This window comes from Pipistrellus hanaki, assembly GCF_964339955.1.
Source record: "Pipistrellus hanaki genome assembly, chromosome: 13".
In the NCBI taxonomy this organism is placed as follows: domain Eukaryota; kingdom Metazoa; phylum Chordata; class Mammalia; order Chiroptera; family Vespertilionidae; genus Pipistrellus; species Pipistrellus hanaki.
This window is the reverse complement of record NC_140515.1, coordinates 40146728-40169570: the sequence shown is the minus strand read 5'-3', so window position 1 is coordinate 40169570 and position 22843 is coordinate 40146728. Positions and strand designations below refer to the sequence as shown.

Below are 22843 nucleotides of genomic sequence, written 5' to 3'. Positions count from 1 at the left end.
AACAAGTCAGGTCTCTTTATTAAGTGACCCAATTTTTTGCTTAACGCGGCGGCGGCCACTCCAGGCCACGTAGGTCTCTCCCTCCAAAGAGTTCTCTGGCTCGGAAGCGAGGGAGTTTTGAACCCACCTCTGACTTTCACGTTGGCTCTAGAGATAACTTTTAGGACTCATCCTCTTGGAGGGCACATCTTCGCGAGACCGTTTTTTAAAGACCTTGGCCTTTGATTCCTCTGCAAATGTTCCCACAGCCCTCCGCGCTTCCCTGGAGAGCTGTCCCCTCCGGAGGGAGGGTCCCCTCCCGTCCCTTCCTCGGACCCGGGACCTCAGAGACCTCACGCCTCTCACCTGCGTGGCCGGGTCCATCTCCCGCGGGGCCGGCGCGCCCTCCCCGTCTCTCCGGTTGGTCCCCCGGTGCCCGCCTGCGGCGCTCCGGACGGATCCCTTCCTGTGGCTTTTGTGGCGCGTGGGTGGCTGGGTGGTTAGCTTTCCCCCCTGGCCTTCGCGCCCTCCTCCCCATCACTTTCACCGCCACCACCACCCCCGCACCCTCCCCCCCCCCCCACGGCCCGCCAGCGCCGCTCTTCTCCCCCGCTCCCTCCGCACACCTGCCCCCGCCGCCCGCGCCCTCCCCGCAGGGCCCGGGGAGCCCCGCGCCGCCTCCCCCTGCGCCCTCCCCGCTGGCGGCCCCGCGCTGCGTCCGGTACCCCGGGCATTGTGTGCCCTCCGCGCCGGCCGCCTCCCGCTCCTCCAGCTCGTTGCAAACGCCTGCGCGCCCGCCCGGGGCCGGAAACCGTGCGCTCCCCCCACCCCATCCCCTCTCCTCCCCTCCCTCCCCGCCCCGCACTCATTCACTAGTTACTTGTCTTTTTTAACTCGCCGCCTCCTCCCCCTCCCCCGATCCCGGCCCTCCAGCCCGGGTTTTAATCCCCATCCCTTCGCCGCCTGCTCCTTGCACCCTGCCTCCCCCCCCCCCCCCCGCCGCCGCCTTCCTCCTCTGCTCCGCACCCCCTTCCTCCTCCTCCTCCTCGTCCTCCTCCTCCTCCTCTCCCTCCCGCTCCTCCTCCTCCGCCGCCGCCGCCGCCACTGGCTCGCTCGCTCCCGCTCCCCGGACGCTGGGGAAGGGCTCGGGGCGGCGGCGGCGGCGGCCGGGAGGCGGCTGCGTGCTCGGGCCGGGCGGCGAGCGGGGAGGATTTGTATTAAAATGAGGAGGAGGAAGAGGAGGCAGCCACAGCGGCGGCGGCGGCGGCGGCGCGGAGGGCTGCAGCCCGGGCGGACGCGCGGAGCCGAGCTGGGCACGGCGGCGGCGGCGGCGACAGCGGCCGGGATGAGTCAACTAATCATTTAATGGGGGCAGAGACGGCAGCGAGGGGGAGAGCGAGAGCGAGAGCGAGCGAGCGAGCGAGCGAGGGGGTGGGGGGGCTGGAGAGAGAGGGAGAGAGAGAGAGAGGGGAGAGAGAGAGAGAGAAACAGCCCGTCCGGGCGCCGGCGCTCACACGCGCACAGACGCGCGCACACACCTCCCCGGGCCGCCCGGCCGCCACCGCCGCCGCCGCCGGCCGAGCAGAAAGCGGGGCGACTTCCCCCCTCCACCCCCTCCTCTTGCATTTTGGGAAACTCCTCATCAGTTTTGCGGGGGTTCCTGCGTTCCTCCCCCTCCTCCCCCCTCCTCCTCCCCTAGCGCCCAGGGCCATTGTGGCGCTCCTTGTTTACCCCGGACTCCGGCCCAGTGAGCGCGCGGCCACTTTTTTGGGGGGAGGGCGGAGGGGGCGGGGAGCGTGTGGCTGCGGAGGCGGTGGTGGAGGTGGGGGGGGGGGTGCCTTCTGATTCCTTCCTCCCTCTCCCGCCCTGTCCTGCCCTCCCTCCTCCCCCCAAAACCCCCTCTCTCGCCCCTTCACTCGCCCGGCACCCCCAGCCGCGCGCCGCCCCGCGCCCATGGGCAGCGAGCGGGTCCGCGGGGCTGCGGGCTGCGAGGGCCGGAGCCCCGGTGGCGTGTTAGTGCCTCTCCGGGCTTTTTCCGTCACCTCCTTGCCCCCCGCCCTCGCCGCCCTGGGTTGAGGGTGCGAGGCGGTGGGAAGAAAGTTTAAGGTTTGTTCGTATCAGTCGCGATTGTCGGGGGGCGGGGGAGGGGGGCGAGGAGGGGAGGGGCGGCGAGGTGGCCTCCCCCTCGCCGCGTCCTCCGGGGTCATCGGAGAAGAATCCTGCAAGTGACAGCCCGAGTGCACTCGGGGTTCCCTCGCCCCGAAAACCCCGAGCGAGCTGAGGGAGGGGGACCCCCCCCCCCTTTTTTTTCCCCATTTCGGGGAGACCTTGTCCGCAGTGAATTTTTTTTTTTCTTTTTTTTTTTTTTAAATTTTCTTTTTTGAAAGAATCCTCCAGCCACCACATCGCCTCCCCAGCTCCCACCACCACACAGTGCCCAGGGTTTGCTTTGTTTTTTACGATTCTTCCCCCCAACGAATCACTTGTCAGATCAATTTTATCTCTTCGCCCTCCTCCCTCCTCCTCTCCACTCTCCCCTCCTCCCCCTCCGCAAACCCCGTTCTCTGAGGTTAGGCGTTTTACAAACCTTCTATGTCGTTTTTCGAATTGTGATTTTTGTTTTTTTTTTTAAAACAACACTCTCTCCCCCTCCACCCCCCACCCCCCATGGCTACTCTTCCAGGCGTTTATTTCTGCCCTTCCCCCGCTTAGGGGGGGCGGGGGCAGGGGAAGAGAAAATAATACAATTTCAGGGGAAGTCGCCTTCAGGTCTGCTGCCTTTTTTTTTTTTTTTTTTTAATTAAAAAAAAAAGAGAGAGGGGGACAGAAAACATCAGTCTTGAACTTCTCTTCAAGAACCCGGGCTGCAAAGGAAATCTCCTTTGTTTTTGTTATTTATACGCTGTCAAGTTTTGAAGTGGTGAGTTTCAGGTCGGTTTTGCTAATTTCACTCCGTAAAACTGCAGTGTTTCTGTTTCTAGATAGTACTTTGCTTCTTTGTCTCTTTAAAAGGTCACAGGGAAAGCTTGGCCTGGATCGTGCCGGCCATGTGGAATGGATAAGGGCATAATCTCTTAAAATGTGATTAGGGGGTTCCGTGGGGGGTGTGGGGGTGGGGGGTTGAGGGAGGCCATTTAGCAAGGAACTCCTTGAAAGGATCCCACATTGCAGCAAAAACAAAAGCAAAAACAAACAAAAAAAAATGTTCTTGAAACCGGAATTTCGTGCTTTTCTGTTTTTGTGTGTGTGTGTAAAGGGAAATGATTGCTGTGTCTGAGTTCACTGTTTTAGTCAGGAGTGATCACATATGGACTTGGTTTACGGCCTGGGAAATGGGATTTTGAGAAAGTGGCCTGCTTTCTGTGTGCCAGCCAAACGTTACACGAAAATGGACTTCAAAATGTGTAACTCACAAGAAACTCTGGAGCCTGGCGTCTGTGGAGACAGAGTTAGTTCCCGGGCTGTCAGTCCAGCAGGCCCAGAGTGCAGACTGCTCTGTGCATTTTCAAACGGAGGTTTGGTGAACTTTAGCCTTGGGCATAGAGTTTAAATGAGGAAATGGGGTGTTTTATGTGCATGTAATTTTGCTTTATAATGTAAAGCTTTTTACAGGACGAGACCGATTGTTTGACGCTTGTGGGTGGGTATTGGGAGGACAATTTTGCATGACCTGTATGATGTTTTGATTATCAATACGTTAACTAAATTATCATCTATCAGTTTCACTTGCTGTATCCTTTATAACGCTGCTAAGCCTCAAGACTGCTGAATATGTTTGGTAGCATTAACTTTGATGCTGATGTCTCCTTTTTTCTCTCTTTTTTCTTAAAATTGCCCCACGGGTGAAGTATTTTCTTTTCAAAGCATATGTTTTAAAATTCATTTTCTGCTCTAGGGGAAGGCAACCACTTTGGGGGGAAAAAAAAAGCAGCTCTGTATTATAGCCCACATGTAGCATTACAAAGAGTGTTTTGAATAAGTTAATAACCATTGCTCTCTAATTTTGGCTTTAGTTTAATATAATGGAGAAGAGTAATCTTGATAAAAAGTGGTTAAAAGAGGCACATTTATTGTTAATGAACCTCATAACCAAAAACAGATGGGACCTCGATCAATGGTAAACCTTTAGTTCTCAGCGTGCCACCCTGGAGTACAAGGATAAATAGCCATTATTTCTCAAACTTTACAGTTCTTCAATTGGCATTCTTAAGGTTGCTTTTAAGCCTACAGATTACCGTTGCCCCCTCCTCCCCATTCGCCTCTTTTCTTGATTATAATGGACAGAGTAATCTATGGCTAAACAGAAGAAAAACATGCTTATAGAAAAGGCATGCTACTATAAGCTGGCTTTCAATAAATCGGATCTAAATAGCTTTCCCAGTGTAATAATTTTTTAAAAGTACAAGAGATGTCAAATTACTAGACAGCTGGAGGAAAGTAGTAATTATCATATTCTATCTGATTTTTTTTTGGAAATATGATCCCTTCCCCCTTCGTATTGGTAAGCTAAGTACTATGAAAGTTCATAATTCCACTCACCTGTTCTTACCAATTCTAGTTAAAACTATTTTAGAAGTGACTTGGATATTGTGCTCATTGTTTTATCGTAAACCGTATGAAAATTGATGTCCATTGTATAATTGAAAATATAAAATTTTTTTTTGAAGTCAACCAAGATGTTAACTTCAGTGCATACCGAGATTATTTTTGAAAACTGGCAATTGTGTTTTACCTAAATCAAGATTTTTTTAAAAACCAGTTTGCCATTTGCATCTAATGCTAATATTACAAAGTATTTTCACATGTTTTGCTATTGAAATTAAGAGCTTTCTATTACTAAAGTACTCCTAAATGTTAACTCTAAACATGTGAGTGGTAATACTTCAGTACTTGGAATATTTGAAGTAGTCCTCCACCTAACATCCATTTGCTTAGGGGTGAAATGATCCAATCACACATTTGAGCCAAGACTTAACTAGGTATATAACAGGTCATGTAACACTTGCAACTTTCATAGTAGAAAACTTTTTCTACAAATTAACCTGTAATGCCAGTGGGGAGTATAAAAAATTAGATGTTTGCTACCTTCTGAGGTGGTATGTATATGCATGTACCATTTTTCCCCCCCATAAAAACAGCTATGTTACAAATATATATATATATATATATATATTTATTTATACACACACACACACACACACACACACAGATTTAACTAATATTTGGACTGTGATCATTTTGCATCCTTGATTAAAGTGTTACTGTTTTGTTCTGTAAAGAGTTGCTAATTTTTAGAAATTGGGACTGTATAAATGTAATTTATTTTCTTTCTGGCTATATTGCAGTGATTCTTGTTTTAGAAGTAAAGCCCATTCCCCCTCCCACACACTGAGTTTTGGTGGTAGGTCACAAATTAGCTTTTATTCACGTGTGTTAATACAGTTTTCACAAATTATTCTGTTAACTTGAGTGGACATATGGTGTTATCGCGAAATATAGTAACATCTACGTTATATTATCTATCTAGCTGAGTAATCTTGCAGATTATATTTGTGAAGAGAGAGATCTAGGGGTAAAACATTTACATGATGTATATATGTAAATACAGAGAAAGAGTGGGAGAGAGGGAGGGGGGGGGGGAGAGGGAGAGAGAGAAACACCCCCCACCCACCCAGTTCTAACAGCATCTTCTTTTTTTAAATCCTGGCAGGTGATCTTTAGAGGGTAACTGAGTATGGATCATTTGAACGAGGCAACTCAGGGGAAAGAACATTCGGAAATGTCTAACAATGTGAGCGATACGAAGGGTCCACCAGCCAAGATTGCCCGCCTGGAGCAGAACGGGAGCCCGCTGGGAAGAGGAAGGCTCGGGAGCACAGGTGGAAAGATGCAGGGAGTGCCTTTGAAACACGCGGGCCATCTGATGAAAACCAACCTTAGGAAAGGTAAATACTCTGGAGCCAAATCCTGGAAAGCTGTGAGCCCTGTGCCTACCACCCAAGGCTACTCTGTGTGGGTGTGGAGAGGCAGCGCTCCTCTGCAGGCTCTTTGCCTTGGTTCTCTTTCTGATCTGAAATCAGTTACATCCCTGGCTGCGTTGTCAGGCAGGTTTTGAAAGTGGAGGAGGCTGTGTGTGTGTGTGAGTGGAGCATCTTACTCTGCTGCTACAGACTGGGATTATTGGACATTTACGTTGATCAGGACTGAGTTCAACCTAATGGTCTTTAGCTACCCAAGGCTTCCATGGATAAGGTGTTATTGAAGTAGAGCCATATACATGGCTATTGCTGTACTCTCCCTGCTTCAGAATCAGACACTGGCTTTTCCACCAGATGACTGGTTGTAAAAGACAGGTTCAGAGGCGATGGAAATTTTGTGTGCTTTGAGGTACAAGTTGTGCGATGTCATTTTTGTGGCTTGTTTTCTTAAGAGCAAATGGCATTATTTGACAATGAAGAAAACCTGATCATTCTAGTTTTCACGTTTGCTATCACTGGGTATTTTGATTAAAAGGAAAGGCAGATTTAGGCAAGTTTATAAGGAGAGGAGGTGTAACTGGACTCCTTTCTGCCCATTTTATGTGAAGTTGATGAAGTTGAACAACTTTGTGTTCAGCACTCGTCCATGTAAAAGCAGTGCCTGTGCTGGTTTCAATGTGTGCGCCTCAGAATGGTCTTTATTTTGTCTCCGAATAAATGTGTACAGGATTCAGATTTCCCTTCTATTTGCTAAGCAAAGGATAGAAATGCCATCCTTTAGCGACCGAGAATATTAAGTAGATAAAGTTAGAAGGCAGAGGAATTTCATTGTGTTTGATGCATAACATTTATCATACAATCATTTATTTTTTCCTTGGTTTGGCGAAAACAAAGAATATATTGATCCTGAAATGAACAGACACAGCAGACCGTATTGTTAGATCTTTATCTATTAAAAATGGAAAAACAGCACTTCAGCAAATTCTTTGGCCTCTGCTCATGATTACCCTATTTATTGATTGTTTGCCAAGAATGTATGCATCTTAAGAAAGCCAGGGTAAGAGCATTAAAAATATAATTTATTACGGCTTTTCCAACAGAGTGCATTAATATTGTACTGTGAAGCACTGGGGCTCTATAAAAAAAAAAAAAAAAAAAAAAAAAAAAAGACTTTCTGACGCCTGCAAACATATAAGTTCCATAAATTCCTAAATAGGAGATTTCAGCTGTCTCTGGTATTATGTGATATTTGCACAGCAAACTTTTAATGCCAGGACAGTTTTAGACAAGGATTCTACAGACTTCCCTGCTCCTTATGGCAGACGTGCTGTTTACACAGGCTCATAAACCTTCAGCAAAAGCTTCTGAGGCTGCCTCCAGGTTTAAATCATGCGGTATTTTTAGCAGCCGGCAGTGGCCAGCGCGCTGCTGGCCCCCTTTAATGCCGGGAGGTTATGGAGTTGCAAGTCTCGCCAAACACCCGCACAAATAATCAGTTCAGAGGAGGCTCCTGTTCAGCGTTACTCCCCATGGCAGGAGGGCAGCCCTGACAGTTGGCTGGAAGGGTTAGCAGGCGAGGTTTGTAATGAAATGATACTGTTGTCACTTTATCAGCAGCCACCTTTCGTTACCTACATACAGGGCCCCGCTCCATACAGTCGAAGATGTATCCCCATGCATGTCAGTCGTTTGGAAAAAAAAAAAACCCGCAGTGATGTCATAGGGCTAAGGAGAGAGTAGGACCAAGTCAGCCTCATCCTTGAAGAGGAAAAATCAATGCGTATGTTTTTGTTGTACCAACCCAACTCTTTGAAGCCATCAGGACAGGGGGAGGAGAAACCCAAGTACAGTAATTTCACTTCCTGCTCAAAAGATTTTTTTTTTTTTCTTTTCTTACAGCATTGCATTGGTAGTGACTTATTTTCAAAATGTAGTTTAATTGGGGAAGGTTCTGTGCTTATTTCAAACAACAAAAATCACTGAAGCCTTTTAGTGGTGGTAGGTTTTTTTTTTTTGTGTGTGTGTGTGTGTGTGTATGTATGCGCGTCTTTTACATTTTATTTTTTGTGTATAGTTTCTGTTTGACAGGTGCTAGATAAAAATTGTGGCAGGGTTGTGGCTTAAGAAAAAGGGGCTGGATGTTTTTGTGTATTTGCTGAGGAGGTTTTGCCAAAGTACCTCCAAGCCAAGAAAGAAATCACCAGTTAGTCTATTGCTTTTTTTTTTTTTTGCTGTGGTCTCCCCAAATTTTCTGATCCCTGGCGGGTTCTCTCTCTGGTATCAAACAGCCGCATGAACGACTAGAATATTGGCAAGCTCCACGGCTGCCTTTTTTTTTTTTTTTTTTTTTTTTTTAATGTCTCGCCTGTCGGATACCTCCGAATGAGTTTGTGAGCTTTTTCTAAGTAAACCTGTAGGTTTTGGTGCTTTAGCTTTGTGGTTTGTGTTTTTTCCAGAGTTAGAATCTCTCCTGAACAGGTCACTGAGGCTTTGGTGAAGAGGCATGTGTAGAAAAAAATGTAGCTGTCTTACTGCCAGCTTTTGTTCACAGAAGAGAGCATTTTTAAAGGGCATCTTGGGGTGTCCGTAGAAAATCCCGATTTTTATTTTTTTATTTTTTTAGCTCTGGTTGGCACCCGCTAGACAAATTCCGAAGTTGGTAGGATTCTGCGAGTCCAGAGGACAGCGCTGAGAGAGGCATTGATGTTGCAGGGCTAATTGAGGATCCTGGGTGCCCTGTTAAAGTAACCCTTGCCATCATTTATGGTAAAGATGATACCCTGCTGGCAGTGTGCCACAAGCACAGTTTCGGATGCATCTGCTTTTAACCCTTCTCTACGTGGCCCTGGGAGTCTGGCAGTGCGCTGCGTGGACACCTTGAGGGCGACAGCGTTCCCTGGCTTCCTTTTCTAGAAGCCTTTTTTTTTTTTTTTTTTTTCTAATTTGGTATGGCCAGTGCTGATTCATCCTCTGGCTGCTGAGTTATTGCATTGGATTAAAGTAAACGGAGAGCGAACATCAGATCGTCGCAGATTCCTTCATCCTAACAGGTCCCGATGAGGCCAGCTTCCTTTTTCGCGCGCTCGTTTTCGTCCCATTTACTCCAGCAAGGCTGTTCGTGTTAAAGACACGTGGTTACCGTGGGTGTCTCTTTAGTCAGGTAGATGAAGTGGGGAGGAGCCATAAAAATAAAGTCTTATTTGCCTGCATTGTGCACCTACTGGAATCATACGTTTTGAGCATCAGTTTGGCTTAAGTTTTGTGCTCCTTGCATGGAGGCATGATAAAGTAAAAACCTTTAAAGAGGAAGTGAAAGGCTAATCATTTTACAGCCAAAAGATAATTTGTTTGGGCACAAACAAGGGATCCTTTGATGTTAACAAAAGCCTGTGGGAAACACGAAGTTGCTTCTTGTGAAGACAACTGGAGTGAGTCAGGTTTGCCCTCTGTCTGCATACCACTCCCAACCGCTCAGACAAGACACCTACTCCCCCCACCCCCCCCTCTCATCAGCATTATCTCTTGATCAGAAAGGTAATTCTGCAATAACTAAGCTTCATGGAAGCAGGGCCCACCTCCCCCTCGGAGCAGGCTCACGTTGTTTCCATCTCTCTCTCTCACAGTTCCGAAAGAGGAGAGGTTGTATGTTTGTATATGTTGGTGTGTGCGTGCCTGTGTTTCTGTGCCCTGTCTGCCTGGAAAACAGTCTCTCCCTCCTCTCCCTGTTGTGAAGATTTAGTTTCATGGCTTCGTGTTTGTTTTCTTGGTTTTTTTCCCCTCTTCCCTCCCTCCCAGACTGTCTTTCTGAAGATTGTTGGTTTGCCTCTCTCCCTCCCTGTTCCTCCGATAGGCACCATGCTACCGGTGTTTTGCGTGGTGGAGCATTATGAGAACGCCATTGAATACGACTGCAAGGAGGAGCATGCGGAATTTGTGTTGGTGAGAAAGGACATGCTTTTCAACCAGCTGATCGAAATGGCACTGCTGTCTCTGGGCTACTCGCACAGCTCTGCCGCCCAGGCCAAAGGTAAATGACGCACGTGCGGGGCCGGGAGAATTGCTTGGCATCCTTTGTTTACCTCGCAGAGAGAGCACTGACTATAATCTTTTTCCTTTTTCTTTTTTTTATTCCAAGAACTGTAGGTTGTGTATGATGACACGAGCTCCTTATAGGCTGTGGCTTTAAAAAATTGGCTTAATTCAGTTTGGTTTAGTTAACACACATTTTTTGCTCATGTGGAATGTCGAGGTAGATTTTTTTTTTTTTTTAAATTACTTCAGCTGAATCATTAGTATGCTTATTGACCTTAATAATCTGCTCCACTGAGGACCCACAAGGAAGTGAGGAGCGTATTTGAGCAGATGGACTGTTGAGAGTCAATTTGCATTTATGACTGAATATCTAGTTCTGTTTCTTTTATTCTGTTTCTGATGGTTTTATGGGCTGTAAAGTATTTTTCAATGCTGATTCCCTTTGCAGTAGAGGATCTTATCTGAATCATAAAGCCGTGTTAGCACTGGCTCAGCTATGTCTTATTTAGAACTTCCTGCAAGTTTAGGAAAAGCGTGGCCTGGGCATCGGTTTTATTGATGGCGTTTGATTTCCAAAATAATAAAACAACCCTACTGTCATTTACATAATTTCACAATTTGGAAAGCTGAGCTATGAATATTTTCACTGACCTGCCTTTCAGAGGGAAGGGAATCATTTCAGACAGAAATGACAATATTGCTTGTGGTGGGGGCCATGAAAGAAAAAAACAAAAACAAAACAAAACAAAAAACAACCTACCAGATGTATTGTCTGAAGGACACAGCATGCAGTGACATATTCTCTTTATCTGGACTAGGGCTAATCCAGGTTGGAAAGTGGAATCCAGTTCCACTGTCTTACGTGACAGATGCCCCTGATGCTACGGTAGCGGATATGCTTCAAGACGTGTATCATGTGGTCACATTGAAAATTCAGTTACACAGGTGAGTCAGGGCAGCGTGCCAGGGGGAAGCATTCTGGCTACCTGATATTTTTAACTAAAGCATCTCTGGTCAACCTTTTCATTTCCTCTGTGTTTCAGACAGGTTAATTAAAATGGATGTTTTTTGCCTTACCCTCTCTGCTTTATTTTCCTAACTTCAGTGTAGAATTTAAAAGCAACCGCATTCCCCCCCCCCCCCCAAAAAAAAAAAAAATTTGTAGGTTTGTGCAGGTTATCAAAAGACAAGACTTTTTATAGGTAGGCAATGAAATGATGCCTTACAAGAAGGCATTTTACATAAAGTTTACTTAAGAGAAAAATATTTCTGCATATCATGAACAGTGCCATCTGTGTACATTTTGTGAAAGAATGCCTTGTTCACTCTTGCCGCAGCCTTGTTTCTTTATATATATATTATTAATTTTTTTTTTTACCATTTTAATTCGTATGAGCGGAGTCACGAAAGGAAAATGGCTAATACGTTCACGCTTCCCTCTGCTTGCTCGTGAGAGAGCAGTACACCTTAAATTGTCTTCCCAAGCGCATCAGAGCAGGAAGGTAGAAGTAACATGAAAAAATAGCCACCACAGGCAGCTGATGTATAATTCATGCATCGATACAGCAGATGTGTTGTATAAAGTAATTAACTAATCGGAACAATCAGGAGACCGAGAGCAATCTCCAGATGCATCTGTTTGATGCGCAAAATGAAATCTGTCTGTCTTAAAGGAATGTTTTGCAGCGGGATGCAATCTTGTAATAATCCCCTTTCTAATCTCCGTCTCACACATAGTTGCCCCAAACTGGAAGACTTGCCTCCCGAACAATGGTCGCACACCACTGTGAGGAACGCTCTGAAGGACCTCCTGAAAGACATGAATCAGAGTTCGCTGGCCAAGGAGTGCCCCCTTTCACAGGTACTTAGCAGCGTGTGGAATAAGCAATAAGACAATCCCATTCCGGGTCGCCCCATGTGAGTGAGGTTCCGTGGGGCTCCGTGGTACCGGGAGCGAGAATCTGCCAGAAATGCAAAGTGGCTTGACCCCGGGTGATGTTTAAAAAAATATGCCTGATTCATTCTGAGCGCAGCCTTGACACTTTTTCTCCCTTGGGAAAAGAGCGAAGGAGAAACGGCTCAGCAGACTCTGCTAGCTTGTTTTCCGATTGCTCTTCTGAGCATGGGAGCTCCATCCTCCCGAGGGCTCCGATGTAGGGAAGAGTCAAGACAATCACACTTCCGGGAGCCCGCAGTATAAGTGTGAATGCTGAAAACTTCGCCGTGCCGCCTGAATTAAGAGTTCAGTTGTTTAATACTTAGCTCATTATAAGAATAAAGAACTGCAAAGAGCATTTGTAGTAATAATTACAAAAGTAAGGATAGAAATCTCCTATAACGAAAGGTTGAGTAGTTATTGTTCCTTAGGATTTTCTCTCTAGTTTGGGGGCATTGGGTTTGCCTCTTTCTCCCCCACTCTGAGATGCCTGCCAGACCACCAGGAATTTTTGGAATAAGACACAGATCTATTTTTATTGTGTTTGATTTTTTTTTAAGAATGAATTTTGATGGAGAGTTACTAAAACTATAGAGAGAGACCACCCCTGTTTCTAAATGTAAAACCAAACATCGTGTTGGATAGTGCTCAGCTAATTTCAGATTTAAACAAACAAACAAACAAAAACAACAAAGGTGCTATGAACCTGCTTTTTATGGGCTGGCTGTGCGGTGACTACATACATGTGGTAGAAAACTGCCCCTCGGTGCCCAAATGCAGTGGAAGGCAGTTCTGTGACAGAGTATAATTGAAGTGCTGATAGAACTAGATGTTTAAGGCTTTCTTTCAGTTCAAGTTTAATTCATAATTCTGAATGTCAGTCTGTCAGTCATTTGAACTTGAACTGTATGACTCTGCTACAAACATTTCTGCAGTTGATGGAGTCTTCACATGTGTTTCCAATGTGATGCTCATGAAGATCCAGGGCCCCTTTGGAAGGAAGCTTGCGGGCTTCTGTGCCACCTTTTCGTGGAACCCCCATGCATTGCTGGTTTGCTGCATTGTAGTCCATCCGTTTTCCTTTGATATTTATTAGCAGTTACAGGAGTGAAGCGAATGAACTAAGTGGGTAGTTTATGATGACTCGCTGTGTATGCTCTTTTAAGGTGAGCTCTAGCCACAGGTAGTACATCCTCTGTGTTGTTACGTGTTTCTTGAAATTCAGAGCAGCCTCTTTTTGTCATTCAAGCTCATCTCCTTCTGCGCTTCCTCTTTCACCCATGGAGTAGGAAGGATGTGAATGTATACCCGTCCAAAGTAATTTAAATTAATGAAACACAGAAATCTACAGGATGATGGAGTGAAGCAGGTGCCTCTGACCTCTGGGACTTTGGGTTTTGCAGACAACTCCAGATAACATGCCAGTTGGGTACTAGCATTTGAACATTGGAAATGTCCTCGAAATAAGCTTTTTTTTTTTTTTTTTTTTTTTAATTCAGAGGTAATACGTGTAGCAACACCCAGAGTAAGAATCTCAAGTACTTTCATATTACTACGTGTCCCATTGATTTCGGAAGTAAATTCATGCAAAGATTTAGCGCATTCATTGTGAGCTGGAGGAAGAGGATGCTAGCGCAGTATTCATCAATATAGGCAGTGAGAACTCATAGTTCAATGACATCAGCCTTCGGCCTGTAAACTCCACCTCACGGTAGCTTGTAAATATAATTGTGAATTTACTTAATGTTATCATGGGAAATGAATTGGATGCAGGCAGTTATGACATTAAACCGAATGACAAAATGAAATTCGGAACTTGGTTTTGGAGTCATAGATTGGTGAATCTCTGCAGAAAGCCCTTTAGAAGATCATGCGTCCATCTGTGTGTGTGTGTGTGTGTGTGTGTGTGTGTGTGTGTGTGTGGACTTTGCTGTAATCATTCAGTGGTGAAACTAGGCTGCAACTTCAACATAATTGTAATTACAGTCATCTTTTCTAAAAAATTTTTTTTTTGAAAAAATGCATAGTTGAGCAGTGGCAGCAAATATTTGAAATTAATTTAAAATTTAATACTATAAAGGAAGTGCAGTCTGTTGTGTAAATGAGGGACTTATTTTATATTTTATTACATCATCTTGTATCCTTTCTGTAGAATAAATTCCATGAACCTGATACTCAATTCAGAATGTTTTAATAATGAATTATTTTCCATTTTTTTCTTTTATTTTATTTGCTGTCGTAAGTTATGATAGATGAGAAATTCAGGCTCTTCTAAGGAGTTAGCCAAAAATATATGCTGAGTTTGGCAAAAATGACTCTTTCTCCTGTGGTTAAAATTTGGTGATGAAGATGATATGGTAAAAGAAAAAAAAAAAAGAAAAAAAAAAAAAGCCTAACAAATAAATATTGTCTCAGCCTTGTATAAAACGGGACCCAATACCAAGAAATCCAATGTTAAGACCCTTTGACTCCCCTGTGGAGATTTGATTCATTCACGGAAGAACTTTCAGCATACTATGCACTGTTCCCATTTCGCTGTACAGTTAGTTGTTTTGTTTAATATGATAAGATAACCTTGTAGCCACTTAGGGCTACAGGTCCCCTAATATTACGTTTAGCAGATGTCTACCCTGTGGGCAGTAGACTCGCTGTAGAGAGTAGGAGCCAGAAAGGAATGGGAACAGGAGCCAGCAGGAATTTGCCTCCTGGTGTCCGATAAGCCCTGCCCCGATGCTCTTAGGAGGATTGTCTCAATCTTGCTGAGCAGAAGTCCATTTGTGACTCGGAACCATAGAACTAGGACGTGTTACTCTCCCAGACTTCTCCTTGGACAGATAGAGGAGCCACTGTCCCCAGAGGTTAAAGTCAAAATGCTGGGTACTGGCTGACCCAAAAGTCCTTTCCCAATGATGAATTTCAAAGGAAGTGCTGACTTTAAAATGAATACTTAACATTTTGGTGCAGTAATGTTTTCTTTGATAATATTTGTAAAGTTTTTTCCAGCTGCAGAGGTTCTGTAAGTGTGCATGTGGTTTGATTTATAACTCATACCTTTCTTTATTTGTGGTACTGCTTTCCTATCATAAATCTACCCAAGTAGATTGATACCCCTTTATTAAGTTTTGGTCCCGCATGTTTGTTTATTTTTGTAAAAATGTTCTAAGGCATAAGAAATGCCTCCCTTGTTACAGATTTGAGGTTGAGCGTTGTATCGTTACTCTTGCTTTTTTTTTCAGTGGGATGTGGTTAGATAAGTTGGATGTTGTATTCTGAAATGCAAGTAATGCGGAGAATGAAGTCTGACTCGGGGACCAGAAGGCCTGTGGTCATGAGAACTTTGAGAGTGTAAATTCAGGAATAATTAGGGAGTTGAAAAAAGAAACATTTTGCTTTTCATTTTGATTTTAGTTTTCCCTGGAGTTTTAAAATGGAACTTGAATACTGGAAATATATAGATATAGATATATGTAGATATAGATATAGATGTAGATATATATATATATATATAGATATATCTATATATGTGTATATACATATAGATAAATAGGTATATCTATATATGTGTTTACATATATATACACACATATATATGTAAACATATACACACACATATATAGTCAATAAAAGGATAGATTCATTTTGTTGAAAGTATCATAAGTAAACATCAGTTATTCTACCAGACTAATGCGTTCCTTCTGAAAATGTTTAGGTCAGATATTTCGGTGAGATATTCATGTTATAGGTGCATTATTACCACCCATCCATACCCCACACCGGGGTACACACACACACACACACACACACACACACACACCACTGCCTTAAAGACACTGCGTGGTTTTCTATTTCTTACCTGGGGAAAAGTAGCTCCAAGCCCAAGTCCTACATAAACTAAGTAGCAGTTGTCATTTTTATTTTCAAGTAGCAAAAGCTATAGAAAATGAATTCAAATGTGAACATTCCATTCAGAAGTAATATTGAGGAAAAAGATTTTTGGGTTTTCATTTTCCTGCCAGCAGCAGGGTCTAATATGTGTTAGTTTTTTGTTTGTTTGTTTGTTTGTTTTATGTATTGACAAAACATATAAAAAAAGGAAACTGTGCTGTCCTCCTGGAACTTAGCATTTAAAATTTAATTCTACTGATTCTCTGGAACGTAGACATTTAACAAACCTGTGTTCAGTTGATTTTCATTCTGTATTATAAATAACACTGGAGCAACAATTTTAAAAGCCCTTCTTGTTACATATTTTTAACTGCACTTTGTGTAATTTTTTTTCATAACTTTTGTACTGAAGTGACATTTAAAAAGATTTTTGTTGAAACACTGATGATCACGTTCTCTCAAAGGAACAGGCAGCATCAGTATTCATATATTGTATTCCATGTGAGAGCCTAACCTATGACATTTATTCACATATTTACATATTTATACATTCAGAAATATGTACCGACAGTCTGCTGTATGACAGGAGACTCCTATTTCCAGTGAAATAATAAGGATGACACACCTTAATAGTTGAGGTAATAATAGCTAATTGATTTAGTGCTTTAGTATCAAGAGCACTTCTATCACCCTGTTTTATATTTTGCCATTTTCAGTTCAGGAACCTCAGGCATGGGATGTTTAAATAAAGGCTCATGGTTACATTGCTAGGTGAAGGGCAAGAATTCATACCTGGAGCTTGTGAGCTTAACCAGGTTTCCTTCTTGCTCACATATATAGTAAAGGACTTTTTAAAAAAAGGCTTTCTCAAATTAATTTGAAGTTTTTACAAAATATTTAGATTTCTAGGAAGTACTGATAATTAAGTTTTCCAGTTGTCTTTATTCTCACTGATGACATTTTTCTTTAATGTGTTTTGAAATTTTTGATTTTGTTGTTTGCATAGTGACATGCTTTTTAAAAGAACTATCATCTCATGCCCCTGATTTTGAGCATGAGAGAGTGATTCAGCCCACAGGAGCTGACTTCTGGAATGATGAGGGACATTGAGGTTCCAGAAGTTTTGCATGTCACAGCTCTGTGGCCGTCACGTCTTTCCCCCCATCCTCAACATCCATCCATCTTGATCAGTAGGTATAATTGAGCTCATAGCCCGCTGTTTTGAACCCCAAGATCATGTTAGACATTTCATTGGAAACAGTGGGCAGTTCTTGAGTCTCTCTGAAAGTATAGACCTAACTCATACATCGGACTGATTTTAAGGATGAGGATATAGCTGGCAGCTCCACTTAAAACTGGAAAGTTTCCTGCATGGCTAGTGTGGCTCAGTTGGTGGGAGCATTGTTGGTACACTGGAAGGTCTCGGATTCGATTTTAGGTCAGGGCACATACTGGGTTGCAGGTTCTATCCCAGGTGCATATGGGAAACAACTGATTGATATAACTCTCTCTGTCTCCTTCTCTCCGCTTCCTCTCTCCTTTCTTTCCTCTCCAAGACACACACACACACACACACAAACAAAAAACAAAACCAAAAAAAAAAAACCACCAAAAAAACACCGAACAAACTGGAAAGTTTCCTGTTTGAAGTGTGCTTGTAGAATTTTGTATTTGCATCTTCCTAGTATAATATTATAAATCTTATTGCTAATTACCCTGTATTTTGGGAAATACCTGTATTCTTTCCTTTAAAAAAAAAAAAAAAAATCCAGTCCTTACCCTACTGACCCTTGGAATTCCAGCTTGTGAATATCTGCTTTTCCAGGCACTGAACTACATGATACTAATTGGATTTTATTACCACTTTCAGCAATTGTATTAATGGCAAGGTCCATAATGGAAATAGTAACCAGTCTTATATGCATAATTGTGTGTGAATTGCTAAACGTACCCCAAATAATTTTTTCTGCCTCCTTTTTTGAACCAGTTATTACTTCATGCTCACTGTTCTTGGGAAAATATTGCAACACAAGATATTTCGGATAGTGAGACATACCTGCTGGTGTTAATATTATAATACATAGAGTCTACTGTAGAAGTGTCCTCTAAATTGCAAGTTTTACTCTTTGCATCTAATTTTTAGCTGCTTTAGACACATAAAATTTTTACTATAGCTCCATGTTAGTTCTCCATAACCTTTTAGAAATATTAATCAAAAAGGGCTGAACTTAATAAAGCACCTAACTTACAGTGAATTGATCTCAAATATTTTATGGCCACTATCTTTTCACAATAGTACAACATAAAAGAGTTTAAGCCATGCCAACTTAGGGATGCTTAACAATGTGTAAGTACTTCATTTTCACTTAATAGATTTTTACCTCTGCTTTGTTTTAGGTCTTAAACAGGGTTTCTTTTGACCTCAAAATCACTAATGCAAGAAAAATTACCGTATCATGAGAGCATTTCCCCTATTTTTTCTTCTGGTTTGTAGAATAATAAATACTTCCAAGGCTTAGGAGTAGACATGGCCTGGGTGAAAGCCTATTAAATGCTATGTTCTAATTGTGTATGTTTTTTTAAGTTAACCGGTACATGCTAATTAATCTGGTTTTCCTGCTAAAAAAGAGCTAGCTTTAGAGTGCTTTTTGAGTGTCTTTTTTTTTTTTTTTTTCTTCCCACAATTATGAATTGAAATTTCAAGTTGGGCTCTGTCCGGATTTGCTTTTAAAACCTGCTTTATTTCACATCAGATTTGGGCCCCTTACAACTCGTACACAAACAAACAGAAAACAACCCTAAATTCAGGATAATCCAAACAAACAGAGAACACCCAGTTGTTGTTAATTTTTTCCCCCCTTTTTCATTGGAAATCATTTGATCATCTCGGGCTTTGAGCGTAGAAAACATAAGAGAGCCTTTAACATAACAGGGGAGAGCTCAGCCGGGCTCTGCAGCTCATTGCCAATTGAAGTAAGGAACGCTCTGGCTGTTGGGACTTTTAAATCTAGACTTAAAAGTTATTTGTTCTGTTTAGCATTTTTAAAACGATTCTATTAGGAATTGTATGTGCTTCAGTTTTAATTTTAACTCATAATGATTGTAAAGCACCCTGGGATGCTTGCGCGGAGGGCACAACAGAAACACAAGATTGTATTGTGTTCTAATATGCCGCATTATTGTGGGGTGCTGGAGTTGCATTGTGGACAATTCGTAAGGTTGCAGAATCCCTCTCTGCAGAGAAGGTGGCTGACTTCCTTTCATAGTCTCTCTTTTCTTTTCTCTCATTCTTACTCTAAAACTTTATCCTCTTCAGTCAACCTCTTTACTTCTTTAAAAAAAAAAAAAATAATCTTGGATTGCAGTATTTTCCCACGAACATTGCTAATCTAATTTAGTTTACTCAGAGGAGTTAAAGATGCAAACCAGATGATATGGTGAGAGTGAAGAGAGAATGATGCTCTAATTGTTAGCATTGTTTGAGATCACATTCTTATCTAGGCGACAAGACAGGAAGGGGTACTTCCTTATTGGATACCAATGACTGTCCCTGGCTTGTCCCGTTTTACTGTCAATTCAGCATTTATTCCCAGGCAATTAAAAAATATGGAGCAAGCCTAAACAAGTATGAACTATTTGAATCCTCACAAATAGCTATTATTTCCCAGAACGTATTAAAACTCTCCACGATTATGTTAATAGAGGACAGAGCTTGATGGTGCTTTCTTTTTATTTCTTAATGGAACTATTTCTTGAAGAAATGCATTTCTTCAGAAACGCCATTCTGTCGCTCTGATGTGAGTATTTGTGTGCCATTGGTCTTTGCCATCACTGATTGGTGAGCTATTTAGCTTTCATTCCCTTAGGTCTGTGAGCTTGGGCAAATGACTGTCTGTGCCTCAGTTTCACCATCTGTAAAGTGGGAAGATCATGGTACTAATTTTGCAGGACCGTTATGAGAATGACATGAGAGTTAATACTTGTATAACATTTACAACAACACTCAGTTCTAGAGCATTCACTAATCGGAGTTGTTTTCCTGAGACATGGGAGGGAGAGTTTGACATTGCATTTGTGGGAGCTGCATAGCGTTGGAAGCTTTGCTGCTATGAAGTAGATTTGATGTGAGCTTCATTTTTTATGGGAACAACCAAGAACTTTCCATTTGTGAAGAAATCAGAGGACTGTGTTATAACTCATTCTCACTTTTTGAGGGATCCTTTTAGCATCGCCCGAAGAATCATTAAAAAAGTTCCCATCTATTTTAAAATGGAAGTGGGGGAAGACTTGGGCCTTTGCGCTAAATAAGCATATTGGCAGGTTAAGAAAATATGACACTTTAGATGCACAATGTCAAAGAAGATAAAGATGCCTCATGGGACTGTCTTCTGGATGTGAGGTTTCCCCAGTGTCCTTTCCTGTAACTTTTCTCACCCCACTCCTCATCCTCAGGCTCCTCCTCCCTTTATGTACCTATCAGAGTGCTTTCTGCATTGTTCTGATATCAACTGGACTGACTGGACTAGCTAGGCTTCCTGTGTACACTGTAATTGTGTACAAAAGGGAATAATTTTATTCATCATCACAGTCAAATGCTGGCACACAGTAGGATCTCAAAAATATGTGTAAAACTGAAATATCCTCATAGGGTTTTCACCATGTTAATTTCATGAACCAATAAATTCTGTCAGTAGTTTTATTAGTTGTATTTTATTTATTAGTTGTATTTTATCCTAGCTTTCAAAATATTTTTCATGTTATACTTCATTTTGAATTTTCGTACCCAAGAGCAAATTGCTTCTGGTTTTTTTCTAAGAAAATCTCACATTACAAGCTGTTTCATATTTTTACCTATATTATAATATTCTTAAATATGTATGTATGGCACTTACATGCTTGTAAGCAGAACAATAGTCTTGACCAAGTACTGGGGATCCAGAGTTCTTTAAAACAAAATGCTATAAAAGACCTAATTATACATTACTATTAAACACAATCTTTAGCACCATATTTCTATGCATTTTAAATTTTTCATAATTGAACATATATTTCAGTGTGACTAATACTTTCCCTTTTGTCTCAATTGTGTTACAGTTGAGATCCACGTTTTCTTTTTACTGAATCTAAAATCTCTTTTAGTTAGAGAAATTTCTTCACTAACAGTTTTAGTCCCATTTATTTCTCATATTGAAAAATAAAATTAAGAGGTGAAATTTCAAGAACAGAGCCTAAATAATTTATAGACAAAGATGCTGATGCTGCCAACACAGAAATGCTAACAGCCAGTACCACCCCGTGTGAGTTCACGATGTCCATTCCTCAGTTGACATGCACGAGTCCGCAGTTGGCCTTGGGAGACTCTGGTTAAGCCTGTAAACATATAATGTATATGTCAGCTCGAAAGGTCCTGGATGACCTGAATTTAGAGAGAGCTGCAAGTGTAGATAACTGTCCAGTCATTCCAGAATGCGCCTCAGGGACTTCGCTTATCCACCCCTCTGTGCCTGAGCACCAGCTCGGCCGAGAGCACTCACCTCCAGTGATGACGGGACTCATTAATTCACGATGTCCAACCCGTCCAACGTTGTGTGTGTGTGTGTGTGTGTGTGTGTGTGTGTACATGTACATGTATGTGTGTGTGTGTTTACCATTTCACCACAACAAAATCGGTGATTAACAGCATAGTACCTTTTCCCAAAATGAAGCATTTTGGTAGTATCGATAGAAAATCTGATTAACTTGGTTTTTCTTTATGACCTAACCCAGAGGTGACATTGATTTGTATTTATCCAGTGGACATGGGAAGTCTTGGTGGAGAGCTAATGAGAAAACACAGAAATCAACATGATTTAACCCTCAGTCTCCAGTAAAATCCTGGATCAGGTCTGAGTGGGGTCCACAGACCCTGCAATGGGCCTTCTAGGGTTTGTGCGGACCTGAGAGTTATTTATAAGGAACCTTGGGGTGCCCCAGTAAGGGGAGTTTCCCTAGGATTTCCGAGACTCCCAGCGTTCTGGCAGCTCCATCAAAAGCTAAAAGCCAGACTGTTTTTTCCTCCCAATTTTTAGGTAATGTAGCTTAAAAAATCTAATAGTGTTCATGTAAAGAAGGAATGCAAAGAAGGAATATAAAATCCGTGAAGAGTTACAGAACCTAATTCTAGTGTTTACTTTTAGAAAAATGGATTTTTCAGCCTACTTTCCCCCCTTACCCTGTGGCTTAAAGCTTTTCAATATGCTCTATTTAGGATCCCTGGTACTTAACACAAATTTGGTATCTTTTTTCCCCTGCTATTTCTAAGCACAGATACTAGAAAATTTCATCTCCCCAGAGGATGGGAGATTCAACCACACTAGGATCACCAGAATAAGAGGAAGCAAGCATTCCCCAAATGTGTCAGTTGATAAGAGATTTAGAATTTTAGGAAACAATTTTTGTTATAAAATCAAACTCAGTGGATTTAGGTCTATCTAATAAGAAATTTATCCAGATCCTATTTGGAGTAGCATAATGTTTAACTGAGTGGTGAGTAAATTTTTTGTAATCATATATAAGCAAGATACCAAGGTGCTTTAACCGTTCTATAAACGAATTCTAGTTGGGAACAATTTGCACAGTGAATGCCTAAGAATGGATGGTGTGCATGACAGTTGCATCTTCTTTAGTCACTAAAGGAGACCTTCCCGGACCTCTATCTGGGAAGACCTATAGGTTTCATACAATCTTAAAGCTGTTAGAAGGGACGTTGGGGAACATCTACTTCAGTTCCCTTCGTACTGCAGATGAACTACTGTAAGCCTCTATGTGCAGTTAATTTGAAATATTTTATGCCCTTGGTAATAATACACATTTTAACAAATATTTTCTCATTTAAGGCCTTTACTAACATATTCAATTAGTTTGAGTAAGAAGGTTTCAGTGTAATAAGAAAAATCTAGATAGGTACTTACACAAAAGAACTGAATAGAGAATCTGGTCAAAGATATTATCTGGGTCTTAGCAAAATTACTTTAATTATGTGAAAAAGCCATAT

General features: G+C 42.3%; 1 protein-coding gene across 2 annotated transcripts in view; it reads left to right on the top strand.

Annotated features, from left to right (window-relative positions):
* Nucleotides 1-1063: 1063 nt before the first annotated feature.
* SATB1 (SATB homeobox 1) overlaps nucleotides 1064-22843 on the top strand; it is a 79804-nt gene continuing 58024 nt past the window's right edge. Inside the window, exons 1-5 of one of the 2 annotated variants that reach the window (XM_084903320.1) lie at nucleotides 1064-2899; nucleotides 5690-5924; nucleotides 9808-9984; nucleotides 10808-10934; nucleotides 11727-11850. In XM_084903320.1, coding sequence (XP_084759446.1) covers nucleotides 5714-5924; nucleotides 9808-9984; nucleotides 10808-10934; nucleotides 11727-11850 — 639 coding nt within the window. In that variant the 5' untranslated portion in view covers nucleotides 1064-2899; nucleotides 5690-5713. Of the gene's footprint in view, nucleotides 2911-5689; nucleotides 5925-9807; nucleotides 9985-10807; nucleotides 10935-11726; nucleotides 11851-22843 lie in introns of both variants that reach the window. The other variant, XM_084903321.1, reaches the window with a different exon arrangement.